The sequence below is a fragment of the Phragmites australis genome, chromosome 23 (genome assembly GCF_958298935.1).
Source record: "Phragmites australis chromosome 23, lpPhrAust1.1, whole genome shotgun sequence".
NCBI classification, from domain to species: domain Eukaryota; kingdom Viridiplantae; phylum Streptophyta; class Magnoliopsida; order Poales; family Poaceae; genus Phragmites; species Phragmites australis.
Genome location: NC_084943.1, coordinates 4053397 through 4069030, shown reverse-complemented (window position 1 = coordinate 4069030; position 15634 = coordinate 4053397). Strand labels below are relative to the sequence as shown.

General features: G+C 59.8%; 1 protein-coding gene across 1 annotated transcript; it reads left to right on the top strand.

The window, feature by feature from the left end:
* The first annotated feature begins 12547 nt into the window (after positions 1-12547).
* Positions 12548-15417, top strand: LOC133905680 (protein kinase STUNTED-like). The gene is made up of 8 exons (XM_062347445.1): positions 12548-12737; positions 12845-13061; positions 13152-13300; positions 13391-13906; positions 14036-14284; positions 14373-14619; positions 14749-15049; positions 15157-15417. The coding sequence occupies exons 1-8, from the start codon at positions 12548-12550 to the stop codon at positions 15415-15417; spliced, it is 2130 nt and encodes a 709-aa protein (XP_062203429.1).
* Positions 15418-15634: the final 217 nt, after the last annotated feature.

The window sequence follows — 15634 nt, the reverse complement described above, 5'->3', positions numbered from 1 at the left end:
GCAGCGGCGGCGGCACCGGGAGACCGGGGGAAGCGCCCCCGAGTCTACATCCCCGTGCCGGAGTCCCCGCCGTCGCCATCGGCGGCGGCGGCGTTCCCGGTCTTGGAGCTGCGCCTCGTGAGGATGGGGCCTGACTCGGCGCCTGGAGACCGCGCGGCGGCCCCGCCAAGCCCCCGGCGGAAGAGGAGACGGGAGGATTCCGGGCCGGCACTGCCGGGCCCGGAGTTCAGGCTCCCAGCGGCCAAATGGCAGTACCGGGGAACTACGACCGCGTAAGTTTCATTCTTCGCTCTTTCTTGGGCGCTCTCCGCCCGAACTAAGCTTCGGTTTTGACCTTTGTCTGTCTCCTGCAGGCCACCCACGGGCGCCGCCGAGGGCGAAGGAATGCTGGCGCCAGTGCCCGAGCCAAGCCAGCCGGCGGAGCCGAGGCAGGCGGACGCAGCGATGGCGGGGGGGCCAGCGGACGCGGCGGCCGAGGGGAGGACGGTGGAAGCGGCGGCCGAGGCGGGGACGCAGCCGTCGCCCGAACCCACGGCGCCGGTGGAACCTACCCTGGGCGTGCAGAGCCCGAGGCGGATGATGGCGGAAGCAGTGGACTTGCCGGGGCCGGCGGATGCGGTGTCCGAGGCGGGAACGCAGCCGTCGCCCGAGCGCCCTGCGCCGGTCGAACCTACCCCGGGCGTGCCGAGCCCGGGGCGGATGATCGTGTGGCGACCTTCGGGGACCCCGAACCCCCCGGAGGCGGATCGCGGGGAAATCAGCGCTCCACCGGCGCCCGGCCGGCCTACCAACCCCTTCCTAGCCGCGATCGAGGGCGTCCAGGTGGCGGTCGAGAGGCTGGGCGTGGCGGTGGACGCGAAGGAGGGGCAGCTTGAAGTGGAGCGCGCCAGGCTGGACTTGGAGAGGGCGCAGCTTGCGAACGCCAGGGAAGAGGCCCACGCGGCGGCTGCGCGAGAGCAGAAGCTTTTGGAGGATACCCGCGCGGAGGTCGCGCGGGAGCGGGAGATTTTGAAGACCGCCCGCGCCGAAGCTGCGCGGGAGCGAGAAGACGCCACCCGCCTGGTTGAGGCGTCGCGGCAACAGGCTGCCGAGGCCCTTGCCAGGGAGGCGCAAGCGCAGGAACGGGAGGAGGCGGTCGTAGGCCGCGAGAAGGCGACGGAGGACCTCCGGGCTGAGCTAACCGGTCGAGAGGGCGAGGCCAATCGGACCCGCACCAGCCTCCAGCGTTGGAAAGACGAGCTCCAGAAAATTGAAGAAGATATCCGACGGTGGGAGGAGGACGTCTCCATCCGAGAGGCCGACAACGAGATCACGGCGGCGGATCTGGGCGCCCGGGAAGACTCGCTGACCCGCCGGGAGGGGGAGGCTACCTCGGCGGCGGCGGTCGTTGCCACCAGGGAGGAGGAGAACGCTAAACACGAGGCGGAGCTGACCGCCCGTGAGCGGGCTTTGTCCGAACTAGTGGCGCAGACAAAGCAGGCCGCCGTCCCCGCAACCGACGGTGGCTCTTCTGGCGCGGCCGGGGGCCAGGGACTCAAGGAGCAGCTACGGGCCGCGAAGGAGAAGCTCGAGACTGCCTTTGTCTCGCGGGTCAATCTGCAGCAGATGTTGGAGGATGTACTCCGGCGGATGCGGCGGGCCGTGAAAAGGGCCGGCCTTGGGCGACTCGTCACGGACGAGAAGAGCGATAGCCCTGGACGACAAGTCCTGGGGCTTCAACAAGTCTGCGAGCGCCTTGAGGCGCTGCCCTGGGCCGTCCAGGAGCTTGCCGCCCGGGAAGGACGCGGATTGGCCCACGCGGTGGCCGAGCACGTCCTGGCCTGCTACCGGAGCAGAGACTCGAACTTCCCGCTGGAGCCAGCGCGGGAAGGAGTAGTCGAAGCCGAGGGAGAGGTCACCCGGGAAGCGGTTCGGAGCACTGCTGCCGAGGTGGCGGCTGGCTTCAGGCGGGAAGTGCCGCCGCCTCCAGCCCCCGGGGATGGCCAAGACGACTCCGACGCCGACTCTGCCTCCGATTAGGCTTTTGTAGTAGTTTCCTCTTCTTTTATTTTTGTCTTGGCTGGATGTAAATATGGAAGTGATCCCTTAGAAATGCTTGTATTCCCCTTGTGAATATAATGGAAGCTTTTCTTTGGGCTCGCAACTCCAGTGTTCTTGAGTACTTAGCGTTTCTTCTGATGTTTTGCCTTGAAGCCCGGGGGAGTACTCAGTCGGACCGTTCCCGACCTTTCCGTCCCCGAGAACGAAGTTGTCCCGATCGTCTTTCTTGGCGCGTTCAACCCCCGAGCCCTCCCGAGTCCGCATCGACTAAGTCAAGAGACAAAGACACGAACTTCCTTGCTCGGGAGATGGATCGATCCAGCACGGAACACGCCATGACCGGTGAACACTTTTTCACCTTGCGACCACTCAGTCAGCAGACCGGAGACACGCACGGGCGGGAATGCGACCAAGAGTCCCCATAGTTCGGTGGTGCCCGGGCTTAAGACAGACCGAACCGAGCATCGACAGCCCGCCCCTGAGGCCTAGGCTCCGGACTACTCGAGTGGCTCGAGCGATAGGATTACCCAGGGCACCCAGGGACTCGGTAGTGCTCGGGGCCCTTAAAAGCGGACTGAACACCACGACCACCACGAAGGACTTCGGTCGGACATTACCGCATGTACGGTACACCTTTCTACGGACCGTTCTGTCGTTCTAGGAAAAAGTAGACACACGGTAGGGTTTTGTGCGCGAGGAGATCATCTCACCAGGCAGATTAGAATACGAGGGCCCCCGAGGATGACTCGGGAATAAAATACTATTGAACGTAAATTCATCTGAATTTAATCACTCACTGGACAGCTGTCGGCCTTTCGGCCAGCCGATCCAGGAGGAGCGTGCGCTCCGAGCTCAGGGTGCCCGGGGGCTTGGTTCCTTCAGCCGGGGCGCCCGAGCGTCAAGGGGCACGCGAGGAGCCCGGGGTCGGGTGATCTCGACCACTCATGCCTAAGCGGTAGGACCACCCGAGGACCATTGGTGCCGATCAGCGACCTGGGCATCAAGGCCCTCGCGGTCGAGCTGCTTTTGCTTTGATTGTCGACCTGTGACTTAAGAGAGAATAGGGAATTTCTTTGCTTGGTGCGCTCTGTTAGTGCGGTACTTGTTATAGACTGCTCTCATTTTCGACCCGAGACCTCTCGAATACCCAGACCGGCGGATAAGAGCGGGCAGAGGCATAACCCAGAGGTCCTATGGTTCGGTGGCGCCCGGGTATGATAGACCAGACCGAGCACCGACAGCCCACCCCTGGGGCCTGAGCTCCAGACTACTCGAGCGGCTCGAGCGATAGGATTACCCAGAGCACCCAGGGACTCGGTAGTGCCCGGAGATCAGCCACGACACCGAAAACCACAGCCTACCACATCGGACGTAAGTCAGCAACAGCTGCTCGCCCGCATACCGATCGGGATTTTTTTATCAGCGGGGAAAATGAGAGAGCGAACTTTTCTCGCACAACCGAGCACCTCACCAGACAGATTAAACATATGGAATCCAGAAAAATGAAATTGACATACGATTGCATATTAACATTTTCACTGAATTGACAAATTTTACAAGGTTGGGTGACTTACCCAGCTAGTGATAGCCCCCGGTCAACTTGGGCGGGGGTGAAGCCCCCGGCCTGGTTGACCTAAGCCGCGAGCATGGCCGTCTACGGGTAGAACCTGCGCAGGTGCTCGATGTTCCACGGGTTGGGAAGCGACTACCCATCTTCTGCTGCCAACCTAAAAGAACCTTCTCACGGGACCCCGATCAGGGTGAAGGGACCCTCCCACATAGGGGATAGCTTATTCTTTGCTTCGCGCGACTGGATGCGTCGGAGAACTAGGTCCCCCACCTCAAAGGACCATGCCCGGACGTGGTGCTGGTGGTAGCGCCGCAAACTTTGCTGGTACCGAGCCGCCCGGACGGCAGCACGCCGCCGACGCTCCTCCAGGTAGTCGACGTCGTCGCGCATCTACTGCTCTTGCTGACCCTCAGAGTATGCATGCACCCGAGGGGAGCCTAGAGTGAGCTCGGAGGGGAGGACCGCCTCAGCGCCGTAGACGAGGAAGAATGGAGTCTCCCCGGTGGCGCGGCTTGGCGTGGTCCGATTAGCCCATAGCACGGTGGGCAGCTCGTCCACCCATCCCTTCCCGTGCTTTGCGAGCACGTCATAGGTCCGGGTTTTGAGGCCCTTCAGTATCTCCGCGTTGGCGTGCTCAACTTGCCCGTTACTCCGAGGATGAGCGACGGAGGTGAAGCAGAGCTTGATGCCGAGGTCTTCGCAGTAGTCCCCGAACAGGGCACTCGTGAACTGGGTGCCATTGTCGGTGATGATCCGGTTCGGGACGCCAAAGCGACTGGTGATGCCGCGGATAAACTGGAGCACCGTGTTCTTGGTCACCTTGATGACTGGGACCGCCTCCGGGCACTTGGTGAACTTGTCGATGGTGACGTAGAGATACTCATAGCCCCCGATTGCTCGGGGGAATGGACCCAAAATGTCCAACCCCCAGACCACGAAAGGCCTTGACAGGGGGATGGTGTGAAGAGCCTGAGCTGGCTGGTGAATCTGCTTTGCGTGGAACTGGCACGCCCTGCAGCGCCGAACCAGCTCAGAAGCATCCTGGAGAGCTGTAGGCCAGTAGAAATCTTGCCGGAAGGCCTTCCCAACCAACGTGCGGAACGATGAATGGCCACCGCACTCGCCCTCGTGGATCTCAGCGAGAAGCTCGCCGCCTTTTGCCCGGGAGATGCATTTCAGGAGGACGCCTCCTGCGCTACACCGGTAGAGATCCCCATCTACTATGGCATAGCGTTTGGACTGCCGAGCAACTCTTTCGGCAGACGCCTCATCCCCGGGAAGGGACTTTTCCTTCAAGTACCCTCGGATGTCGTCCACAAGGCATCTTGAGAACATTCAGGAAGTGCAGCACACTCGCCGGACGGCGGCACCCTGACGGGGCTTCCCACTAAGGGCACCGCCAGGGTCCCCTGAATTGAGTTTGAGGTTTTCCCTTCGTCCTGTTCGGCAGGCAGGACGGAAGGCTGTGTGAGTCTTTCTTCAAAGACTCCGGTAAGGACGCGCGCACGGGAGGAGGCCAGGCGGGAGAGCTCATCGGCCAGAGCATTGTCGCCGCGAGGGATGTACCGCAACTCAAGGCCATCGAAGCGCCTCTCCAGCTTCCTGACTGCTGCCACGAACACCGCCATTTGAGGATCCGTGCACTGGTACTCTTTGGACACCTGGTTGACCACCAGCTGGGAGTCTCCCTTGACCAGGAGGCGACGAATCCCGAGCCCTAACGCAGCTCGGAGGCCGGCGATGAGACCTTCATATTCCGCCATGTTGTTTGATGCGCAGAATTGCAGCTGCACAACGTACCGGAGTTCTTCACCCGTTGGGGAGCTGAGAACCACTTCGGCCCCCGCGCCTTTCAGCGTGAGGGAATCGTCGAAGTGCATGACCCAGTATCCGGGAGCGTCATGCCCGGGATACGCAGAAATCTCTTCTGGGATGACCTCGGGGACGGGTGTCCACTCTGCCACGAAGTCGGAGAGCGTCTGGCTTTTGATCGCCTGGCGACTGACAAAGTGCAGGTCGAACTCCGCCAGCTCCACCGCCCACTTGACAACTCACCCGGTGCCTTCTCGGTTCCGGAGGATGGGTCCCAGCGGATACGTGGTAACCACCGAGACCTTGTGCGCTTGAAAGTAATGGCGTAGCTTCTGGGAAGCGATGAGCACGGCGTAGAGCAGCTTATGAGCCTGGGGATACCTTGTTTTGGCCTCCCGGAGGACTTCACTGACAAAGTACACCGGTCGCTGTACCCGACGGGCCCGGACGGCGGCTTCACCCGAGGGGCTGTTACAGCCCCCAGGCTCGGCGGCGTGGTCGGGGCTGGCCGGGTGCTCGGGCTCGACTCCCTGGTCGGGAGGAGCAGAGTGCTCGGACTCGACCCCCTGCTCGGGGGGAGCCAAGTGCTCGGGGGCCGCCGGGAGCTAGGACCCAGCACCTGGCCCCGCGCACTCGTCGCGCTCCACCACCAGCACCATGCTCACGACCTGAGGAGTGGTCGAAACGTAAAGCAGTAAGGGCTCGCCTTCGGAGGGAGCCACCAGCACGGGTGGTGAGGTGAGGTACTTCTTCAGATCGCGGAAGGCCTGCTCGGCCTCCGGCGTCCAGTCGCAACGACCGATCTTCTTCAGAAGCTTGAAGAGGGGGAGCCCTCGCTCCCCGAGCTTGGACCTCTTTGAGTCGAGCCGGGGGTCGCATCTGCTCGATGGCCCGGATCTTCTCTGGATTGGCCTCGATTCCGCGACCGGAAACCAAGAAACTGAGGAGCTTGCCCGCCGGCACCCTGAAGACACACTTCTCGGGGTTGAGCTTGAGGCGGGTGGTGCGGAGACTGTTGAAAGTCTCGGCAAGGTCCTCGAGCAGGGTGGCGCGGTCTCGAGACTTGACCACGAGATCGTCGATGTAGGCCTCGACGTTGCGGCCAACCTGTGAATCAAGGGTAATGCGAATGGCGTGCTGGAAAGAAGACCCAGCATTGCGCAAACCAAAAGGCATTGAAATATAACAATAAGTCCCCACCGAGGTGGTAAAGGCAGTTTTTTCTTCATCCTCTACGGCCAAGCGGATCTGGTGATACCCAGAGTTTGCATCTAAAAAACATAAAAGATCGCATCCTGCGGTTGCATCTACAATTTGATCAATGCGGGGCAAGGGAAAAGGATCTTTAGGGCAAGCCTTATTTAGGTCGGTGTAGTCCACACACATGCGGAGCTTGCCGTTGGCCTTCGGGACGATGACTAGATTTTCCAGCCAGTCGGGGTGGAGGACCTCTCGGATAAATCCGGCGTCGAGGAGCTTGCTGACCTGCTCCCGGATGAACTCCTGGTGCTCAGGCGCCTGCCGTCGGACCTTCTGCTTCGCCAGGCGGGCGTCCGGGCGCACCGCCAAGTGATGCTCGATCACCTCCCTAGGGATCCCGGGCATGTCGGACGGTTGCCATGCAAACACATCTGCGTTAGCCCGGAGGAAGGTGACGAGCGCGCTTTCCTATTTGCTGCCCAGGTCACCGCCAATCCGGACGACCTGGGTAGCACCTTCGCCCACCACGACCTCTTTCGTGGGAACAGAGGCGTCGGCGGCGAGTCGGGGTTTGGATGAAGAGGGTCCCGGGACCCCTGGGCAGCCTTCGACCTCGGCCTGAGCTGAGACCAAAGCCATGTACGACTGCTCGGCGCAGGAAACGGCGCCGCCAGAATCGGCAGTCACGGAGATGGGACCTGCTGGGCCCGGCATCTTAACCGTGAGATATGCATAATGGGCGGCCATCATGAATTTGGCGAGCGCCGGGCGCCCGAGGATGGCGTTGTAGGGGAGGGGGAGCTCCGCGACGTCGAAGAGGACGTTCTCCGTGCGGAAGTTGTCCCGACTCCCGAAGGTCACAGGTAGCTCGACCTGCCCGAGAGGCAGGGAGTGCCCGAGCGTCACTCCACAGAATGGAAGCGACGGCTTTAGGCGCCTGGAGGGCACCTGCAACTTCTCGAAGGCCTCCTTGGATAGGAGGTTGAGGCCTGCGCCCCCATCGATCAGCACTCTGCCGACCTTGACATTGCAGATGGTGGGGGACACTAACAGGGGTAGTCGCCCCATGGCTGCAGTACTCGCGGGGTGATCAGCCATGCTGAACGTGATCGGGGCGTCCGACCACCTCAGGGGCCTGGCGGCCTCCTCGCTCGGGGTTGCCGAGCACACCTCGCGCCGCATGACCTTGATGCCACGGCACGAGGAAGGAATGTAGGCGCCTCCGTCGATGAAGGCGACGGTATGCTCAGGCTCCTGGAAGCCGAGCTCGGCGTTGCCGGGGGCGGCCTCAGCATCGCCTCCCCCGCGGGACTCGTCGCGCTCCCTCTGGCATTGCTCGATGAGACCTTTGACCGTACGACACTCCGTGAGATCGTGCCATCTGGTCTGGTGTATGGGGCACCATTTGCCTGGCTCGGGCCCCAAGGGAGCGGGGGCCCTCGCTGGAGCAGGAGCCCGGTCGGGTGCCGGGGCTCTTGCGGGAGTCGGTGCCCTAGCTGGTGCCGGGGCCCTCGTGGGGGCCGGAGCCCTCGCGGGGGCCGGGGCCCGAGGAGGGGCCCTGGCCGGGGCCCTTGCGGGCGCGGGCCGTCTGTCGGCGGCCGCCCAGCGTTCTTGCCGGCGGTCGGGCTCTTGGGCCGGCCTACGGGCGGAGCCCTGGGCCGGTTCGACAGGAGCGGCTTCGCGCTTTCTTCTCTTCTTCTTTTCCCGCCTGTCGGAATGGGAAGAACTTGGCTGGTCGGCGGTGGGGCGCGGAGCATGCCACGCCCGGGCCTCCGCCGCCTTGGCGCACTTGTCGGCCAGCGCGAAGAGCTCCGCAGTGGTTTCGATTTCGTGCGTACCTAGCTTTTCGAGCATCCGCTCATCGCGGATGCCCTGCTGGAAGGCGACGATGACAGCGTGGGGGGCTATCCGCGGGATGGTGTTGCGGACCTGGCTGAAGCGCTGAATAAAGCATCGCAGCGTCTCCCCCTCCTGTTGCTTGACGGCGTGGAGGCCGCACTCCAAACCGGGGCGCGTGAATGTGCCCTGAAAATTAGCCACAAACTGGTGGCAGAGGTCATCCCAGGAGCTAATAGATCCTGGGGGTAAGTTCATGAGCCAAGAACGGGCAGAGCCCCTTAAGGAAACATGGAAATAATTTGCCATCACCTTTTCGCTGCCCCCGGCCGCTTGGACTTCTCCGGCAGCTCAGGGCGGAACTTGGAGGGCCATTTGACCCGACGGAGCTCAGTGGTGAAGGCACGGCAACCGGTGCCATACCCCGTGGCGTGGGTGGCATTCCTTGGCGGCGAATGCCAGCGAGCCGGGGATTCCTGGCGATCGTGGGCCGGGAAAGAGGAAGCCTGATCCTTTGCCTCGGCCTCCTGCCGGGTTTCCCGCTGGCGCTCGAGGGTGACACGCGCATCTTCGTGGCCCCTCCGCTCATTGAGACGCAAGCGAAGGTCCTGGGCTTTGGACACGGCCAGGGGGGTGGCGCTCCGCCTGGAGGCCCCCCGGCCGGTGCGAACGTTGCCCGTTGATGAGCCGGTTCTGGCAGCGCCACGCTGGGTGGTGGCGCGAGAACTCCCTGCCAGCACCTGGCGGCGAGCAGTGCCGACCAGGGCGGCGACGTCTTGGATCCAGCGGCCTTTCGGAGTGTTCGGCGTTGCCTGGACAGGCGGATGCCTGAGGAGAGCGTGCGCCGCAAGTAGCGCACTTCCGGGGCCAGCCTCGCCGAAGGCGAGCCTACGCCGCAGAGGCACCCGGCGCTGTCCAGAGGCGGACCTGGCGGCCGGGGTTTCGACCACCTGCTGGGGGTCGGACGGTGCACCGGCGGCGGCGGCGGCGGCCCTGTTGGGCCCAGCGCCCTGGTCCCCTTGGGAGGGGAAAGCTGCGCGTGCAGATAGTGGCTGCTGCTGGGACGCAGCAGCGACTGGGGCCTCCTGGATGTCGGGCAGCATTTCCTCACTGGAAGTGGAGCTGGAACGCTGGAGACGGTGTCCACCGGCCATTTTTTCCTGCGGAAGAAAACAAATGAACAGATTCAGGGATGTTCCCCCCTACCTGGCGCGCCAGCTGTCGGATGATTAGCTCCTGTCGCAGGGATCCCGAGAGACCCCTTTTTAGAGATTTGGCCGGGTGGATGATCCTGAATAAGTTCATCGGAGAAATAAATGGAAGTGGATGTAAATGCAACGGCCGGTGGTGGGGGATGATCGACCTAGTGCAAAGGGAAGTAAATGCACCGGAGTTTAGACAGGTTCGGGCCGCACGGGGGCGTAATACCCTACTCCTGTATGGATGCAATAACTGTCCTGAGGGAGATCCCTCGAGGATGTATCTGGTTACAAGAATGTTGTGTCTAACTAAGAGCTTGAGACTCCCTGTTCTTGGGCAGGGACTGCGGTTTGGTTCTTGGTGCTTCTATAGATTGCTCGATGCCTGCGGTCTCTTGCTTGATTGATCCTTTCTTTTTCTGTCTTTTTTGGTTTCTCCCCTTTTCTCTTCTGTGTGCCGACTCTTTTATGCACTCGCCGGTCGCGACATACCCCAAACGGGAAGGAAGGGGCACAAGTTCCAAGACGCCACGACTGAGAAAGGCGTCATCATTTTCTCTGGGCGAAGTGACTGGGGCAGTGAAAAAACACGGCGCGCGTCCGGTCACTTGTCACTGTGGACGCCCTGGCAACAGGCGCCGTTGAGAGGGCCCACCGGGCAGCCACAGAGCCACCCGGCTTGCCCGCCCTGTCTTGTTCCTCTGCCACGGCAGGGCGGCAGGCGGAACGCCTTGATCCTGGCAATGTTATCCCGAGACACACCGGATGATACGGGACGGGACCCGTGCAATTAATAGCCCCACGCCCCTCTGCCAAAGCATGGCAAGAACTGACGCTGCGGCGGGAGCAGTTGGATATGTCAGGCCACACGCGCTCATTTAATGCGGCCTTGGACCTCTGACGGGCGGACACCTCATCGGTGGGCCCCTTGGGAGCCTCTCTGGGTCGTCGGGGAACCGAGTGTTCGGGGGTACCGTTCACCTCCCCGAGCACTCTCTCCCAGGAATGCCTATCTTTGTCTTCGGGGTACCGGGTGCTCGGGGGTACTGTTCATCTCCCCGAGCACTCTCTCCCGGGAATGCTTATCTCTGTACGAGCCTTCGGGGAACCGAGAGCCCGGGGGCTGCCACTTGCAGCCCCGAGCATTCTCTCCCGAGCACTTTCGCACTGGCCCTCGGGGAACCGTGCGCTCGGGGACTGCTGCGCGCAGTCCCCGAGCACTCTCTCACGGAACTTAGCCCTTCTGATCATCGGGGACTAGGGTGCTCGGGGGTGATCGGGCACCTCCCCGAGCACTTTCTTCCGGGTACTTAGACTCTGCGGGTCATCGGGGAACTGGGGTGCTCGGGGACCAGAGACTGTAGCCCCGAACACCTTCTCTCGGAACTTAGACTTTCCTCATCCCGCAAGAGGGACCTCGCGGGATGGTGACACGTGGCGGACGACTGGCCTGGCCTCAGGACTCAGGGACCCCCGGTTCCTAATACACCGACACCTACCCCCTAATTTGCTGTTATGTTGGTCCTACAGTGTGGTGTGTGTACACATCTTTACGTGGAAATGTGCATGTTGTCTTACATGTCAAACAAGAACAAAGCATACACACAAATGAAGAAGAACAACAATTTTTTATTGAGAATCTATGCCAGATTGCTACGTTGCAAAATTAGACTTCCAAAAATCAAAAGTTTGATCTATTGCAGTGTACTAACCAAAATGATAAAATCCACTAATCCATATGCAATCTAAAATAGTGGGAAAGCAAAATAATATTTTAACTGAGCTAGTGGTAACCACTATATTACTTTCAATTCGATAGGTAATTCTAAACAATATTTATTTAACAACATAACCTAGATATCTCTTAAAAACAGTAATAAATAAGAGCAAAAATTTAAACAATAACAAATCCTATAGACAGATGTTCACATAACCTAAGCAACAGATGAGAAAAAATCCTACACACAAGTTACTGAGATGTAGAAAGAACGTAACTATGACATACAGATGAGCAAGAAATTACCCGATAAAATTAGTAGATGAGCCTACATAAGCCTTCAATCAAGAAAAGGAGCACACTATCACTAGATCGCAAACGTAGACGCCATCTCCGACAAAGATGAGCTAACCTACGCAATAGATGTGCACAAAAACACCAAATAAGATTAACAGATCCACCTCCACAAGCAAAAAGTGAACAAAAAGATGAACCTACGACACATATCACACCTAAAAAAGCCGTAACACCCGCAAATAAGTTCTATAGCCGCCGACCGTGAATCAACAAAAGTGAATCGATCCACCTCGAACGTCCGCCAAACACAGATCACGACCGCCCATCGACATAGATAAGAATGGACGAAGCCCGCCACAAAAACCATTGCCGCCGCTTCACAACTCCCGGAGTCGCAAATCAATAACCGGCGTCCTTGGTTTGCGGCGGGGGATAAAGAGAAAAGGCAGATAGCACGCAAATAACTCCTCCGTATGTGAAATGTCAGTTCTGCCCTCAGCGATCAATGCGGAAGATGCGTTCGGGTGGCGGGAGACATTTCCGAATCTTAAAGCACATGAATGGCACGGATAACCGGTGTGTGCACACGCCGGTTTGAAGTGGCATTTTCTCGCAGGCAGGTCGCGCGCGGCGGCACCGCTGGAGGTGGCCTGCTTCCTTCCGACTCATACAGCCGCGGCGCTTTAAAAAATCTGGCGCCCGCGCAGCCAGCTTCCATGCCACGGCACCGGCAACGGGCTCTCCCGCATATAACGCAACCGCCACCTGCTCTCCCTCCTCCAACGAACCAAAGCAGAGCGGAGCGGAGCAGCGCGCCGGCGAAGAAGCAGAGGAGGCAGCGCCACGCGGTTCTTGATCCGTTCGTACTCGAGAGGCATGAAGCTCAGGCCGCTTTCGTCCGTGCGGTGCGCGCCATCGCCGCTGGGGGGCGGGGGGAAGAGGAGGACGGTGGTGGTCGCCCTGCGCCGGGACGCCGCCGGTAGGGAGCTGCTCACCTGGGCGCTCGTCAAGGCTGCCGCCGCTGGCGACCGCGTCCTCGCGCTCCACGTCGCCGACGCCGCAGACGGTGCCTTTCTTCACCCCCCCCCCCCCCCCCAACACACACACACGGCCTCCGCCATTAATCTCTTCTTGGCTGACATCCGCTGCTCTGTTTCTCATCTTGCGCCGCAGGAGGACGGATGGAGACAGGAGAGGAGAGGAGCGGAGCCGCAGAGTCTCTCGCATCCGTGCTCAGCGCGTACAAGGGCTTCTGCGACCGCAACCAGATCGACCTGGAGCTCAGGCTCTGCGAGGGGCCATCCATCAAGAGGACTCTGGTCGCCGAGGCGACCTCCTCCGGCGCCGCGCACCTCGTCCTCGGCGTCGCAAAGAGCTCCAAGCCTCTCGGGTACCCCATCCACACGTTCTTCACATCGTGATCAAATGCTTACCTCGTCTGGATGTGTAGTGATCTTGTTTGGTTCCATCGGGTGATCAGATCGTCCGCCACCGCGATCGCGAGGTTCTGCGCCAAGAGACTGCCCCCCAGCTGCACGGTCACGGCGGTCAGCAACGGCATGATCGTGTACCGCAGAGATGCCATGCAGCAGCAGCAGCAGCAGCAGCAGCTCAGTCACTACAGCGCAAGTATGTCGCTCACGTAGTTTCATCTGAACTTAGCCGCCTTTTTTGTCGGTTTCATCTGAAATAGCTAAACTTGTTCCTACGGTGGTGAAGTGGTGGAGACGCCGCGGAGGCTCTACCGGAAGATCCTCGACGCGACGATGACCATGGGAGACAAAGCTCAGGATGACCTGGTGATCGGTGACGGCAGGTCCTTGCGACGAAACATGTCCGTGTCGATGAATGCCCTGGTCTCGCCGAGAGTGAAGTTAGCGCCGGGTCCGGTGAGGTGTCAAGGGCAGGAACCGCAGGAGGTGGCCGTCGGCTGGCCGCTCCTAAGGAAGGACATCAAATCTGCCTTGCCGGACTCGTCGGAAATTTCTGTGGTTCAGTGGGCGATGCAGCTCCCGTCCCGGTGTTCAGAAATATCGCCGGCGAATTCAGACCAGATCTCCGATGACCGGGGAGTATCTCGATCGGGAACCGATTTGGGAAAGCCGTCTCCTGTTATCGAGGAAGCTAAGAAGCAAGTCCCACAGGAGCTGGTCTCACTCAGAGAGAAGTACTCATCAAAGTACACCGTGTTCAGTTACAGTGAGCTTGCAAAGATCACAGATGGCTTCTCTCCAGGTATGTATGAATTTCAATGCCCAACATTTCTCGCGGCTTGCAACTTCTTCAGATCCACTAAGCTGAACGATGATGATGATCATGATGAAGAGGACGACCACGATTGATCGAATTGATAATGTTGCGCAGAGCAAATAGTCGGGAAAGGCGGCGCAGGCCGGGTTTACAGGGCCTGTACCCAAGATAGCAAGGAGCTGGCGGTGAAGGTCCTAAAATCTTCAGACGAGGCTATGAATGAGTTCGTCTCCGAGATAGATATCATCAGCTCCGTCGAGCACAAGAACGCCATGTCCCTCGTCGGGTTCTGCCTCGACGGCGGCAACCTCATGCTCGTGTACGATTACATGCCGCGAGGCAACCTGGAAGAGATGCTGCACGGTGCGTGTTGCAGCAAAAAATTGTGAAGTTTCTCGATGCTCCACTGCCATGTGATCATATGAATCGACAGATCATGCTGCTTGTTCAGGTGAGGAACAAGGAAGTGCCGTGTTCGGCTGGCCGGACAGGTTCAAGGTGGCCGTCGGCGTGGCGCGCGCTCTCGAGTACCTCCACGGTGACGGCGACCACCGTCCTGTGATTCACAGGGACGTCAAGTCCTCCAACATCCTCGTCTCCGATGACTTCGAACCAAAGTTGTGTGACTTCGGCCTCGCGATGTGGGCGGCGGACGCGGCGTCGCAGGTCACCGGCGATGACGTCGCCGGAACATTCGGGTGCGCTTCGCCTCCACGACTTCGATCATGTAACTTTGGAAGTTATTGACAATGTTTCCTGACAAATTGGATCTCTCTCTCTCTCTCTCTCTCTCTCTCTCTCTCTCTCTCTCTCTCTGTTAATGGCAGATACCTGGCTCCGGAGTACTTCATGCACGGCAAGGTCAGTGACAAGATCGACGTGTACGCGTTCGGCGTCGTCCTCCTCGAGCTCATCTCCGGGAGGAAGCCGGTGAGCGCCGGCGGCCCCAGGGGCCAGGAGAGCCTCGTGATGTGGGCGAACTCCGTCATACAAGGAGGAAAGCTCATGGATCTCGTCGACCCGAACCTACCGCCGGCCGACGGCGACGCCGGTGAGGTCGAGAGGATGGCCCTCGCCGCTGCCCTCGGCATCAGGCGAGAGCCGCAACGACGGCCGAGCATGAGAAATGTAAAATGCTCTCATCTCTGATCCGAACACATTTATACATTGTCCATTTCAGCTAGCCACTACCATGTTCTTTGGTTGTGCTAACATGCTACTGCACTGGACGTTAGGTCCTGAAGCTGCTCGCCGGCGACGGCGACGCCGTCAAGTGGGCGAAGTCACGGGTCGGTGTGCTGGGCGACGATCACGATGACTGCGGCGTGGTCACTTCGCCGGACGAGAACGACATTCAGTCGTACATCAACCTGGCGCTGCTCGGCATAGTCGACGACGACGCCGGGTCGGTTGGCAGCGTCGACTTCGTCGGCACAAACATGCCGTTGGAGGAGTACATGAAGGGAAGATGGAGTCGGTCGTCCAGCTTCGACTGAAGGCTCCACCCATGGCGGGAATCACCATTTTTGTGTGCATATATCATTCTTTTGATTCACTGTTCATTTGTTATTTGCGACTGATCTATTATTATTTTTGTATATTACGTTTTTCTCTTTGTTGTTAGATGGGAGGTTCACATGCAAATGCGTAAATGCAATGCAATTCCCCAATTTTGACCTTCCTGCCTACTATTCATGCATTTGGAGAAAAAAT

Excerpts from the sequence above, each read along its gene's own strand:
- LOC133905680 (XM_062347445.1), top strand. The coding sequence starts at position 12,548 with ATGAAGCTCAGGCCGCTTTCGTCCGTGCGGTGCGCGCCATCGCCGCTG. Across the intron at positions 13,907-14,035 it reads CACAGATGGCTTCTCTCCAG|AGCAAATAGTCGGGAAAGGC; the intron begins GTATGTATGAAT and ends AATGTTGCGCAG. Across the intron at positions 14,285-14,372 it reads CCTGGAAGAGATGCTGCACG|GTGAGGAACAAGGAAGTGCC; the intron begins GTGCGTGTTGCA and ends CTGCTTGTTCAG.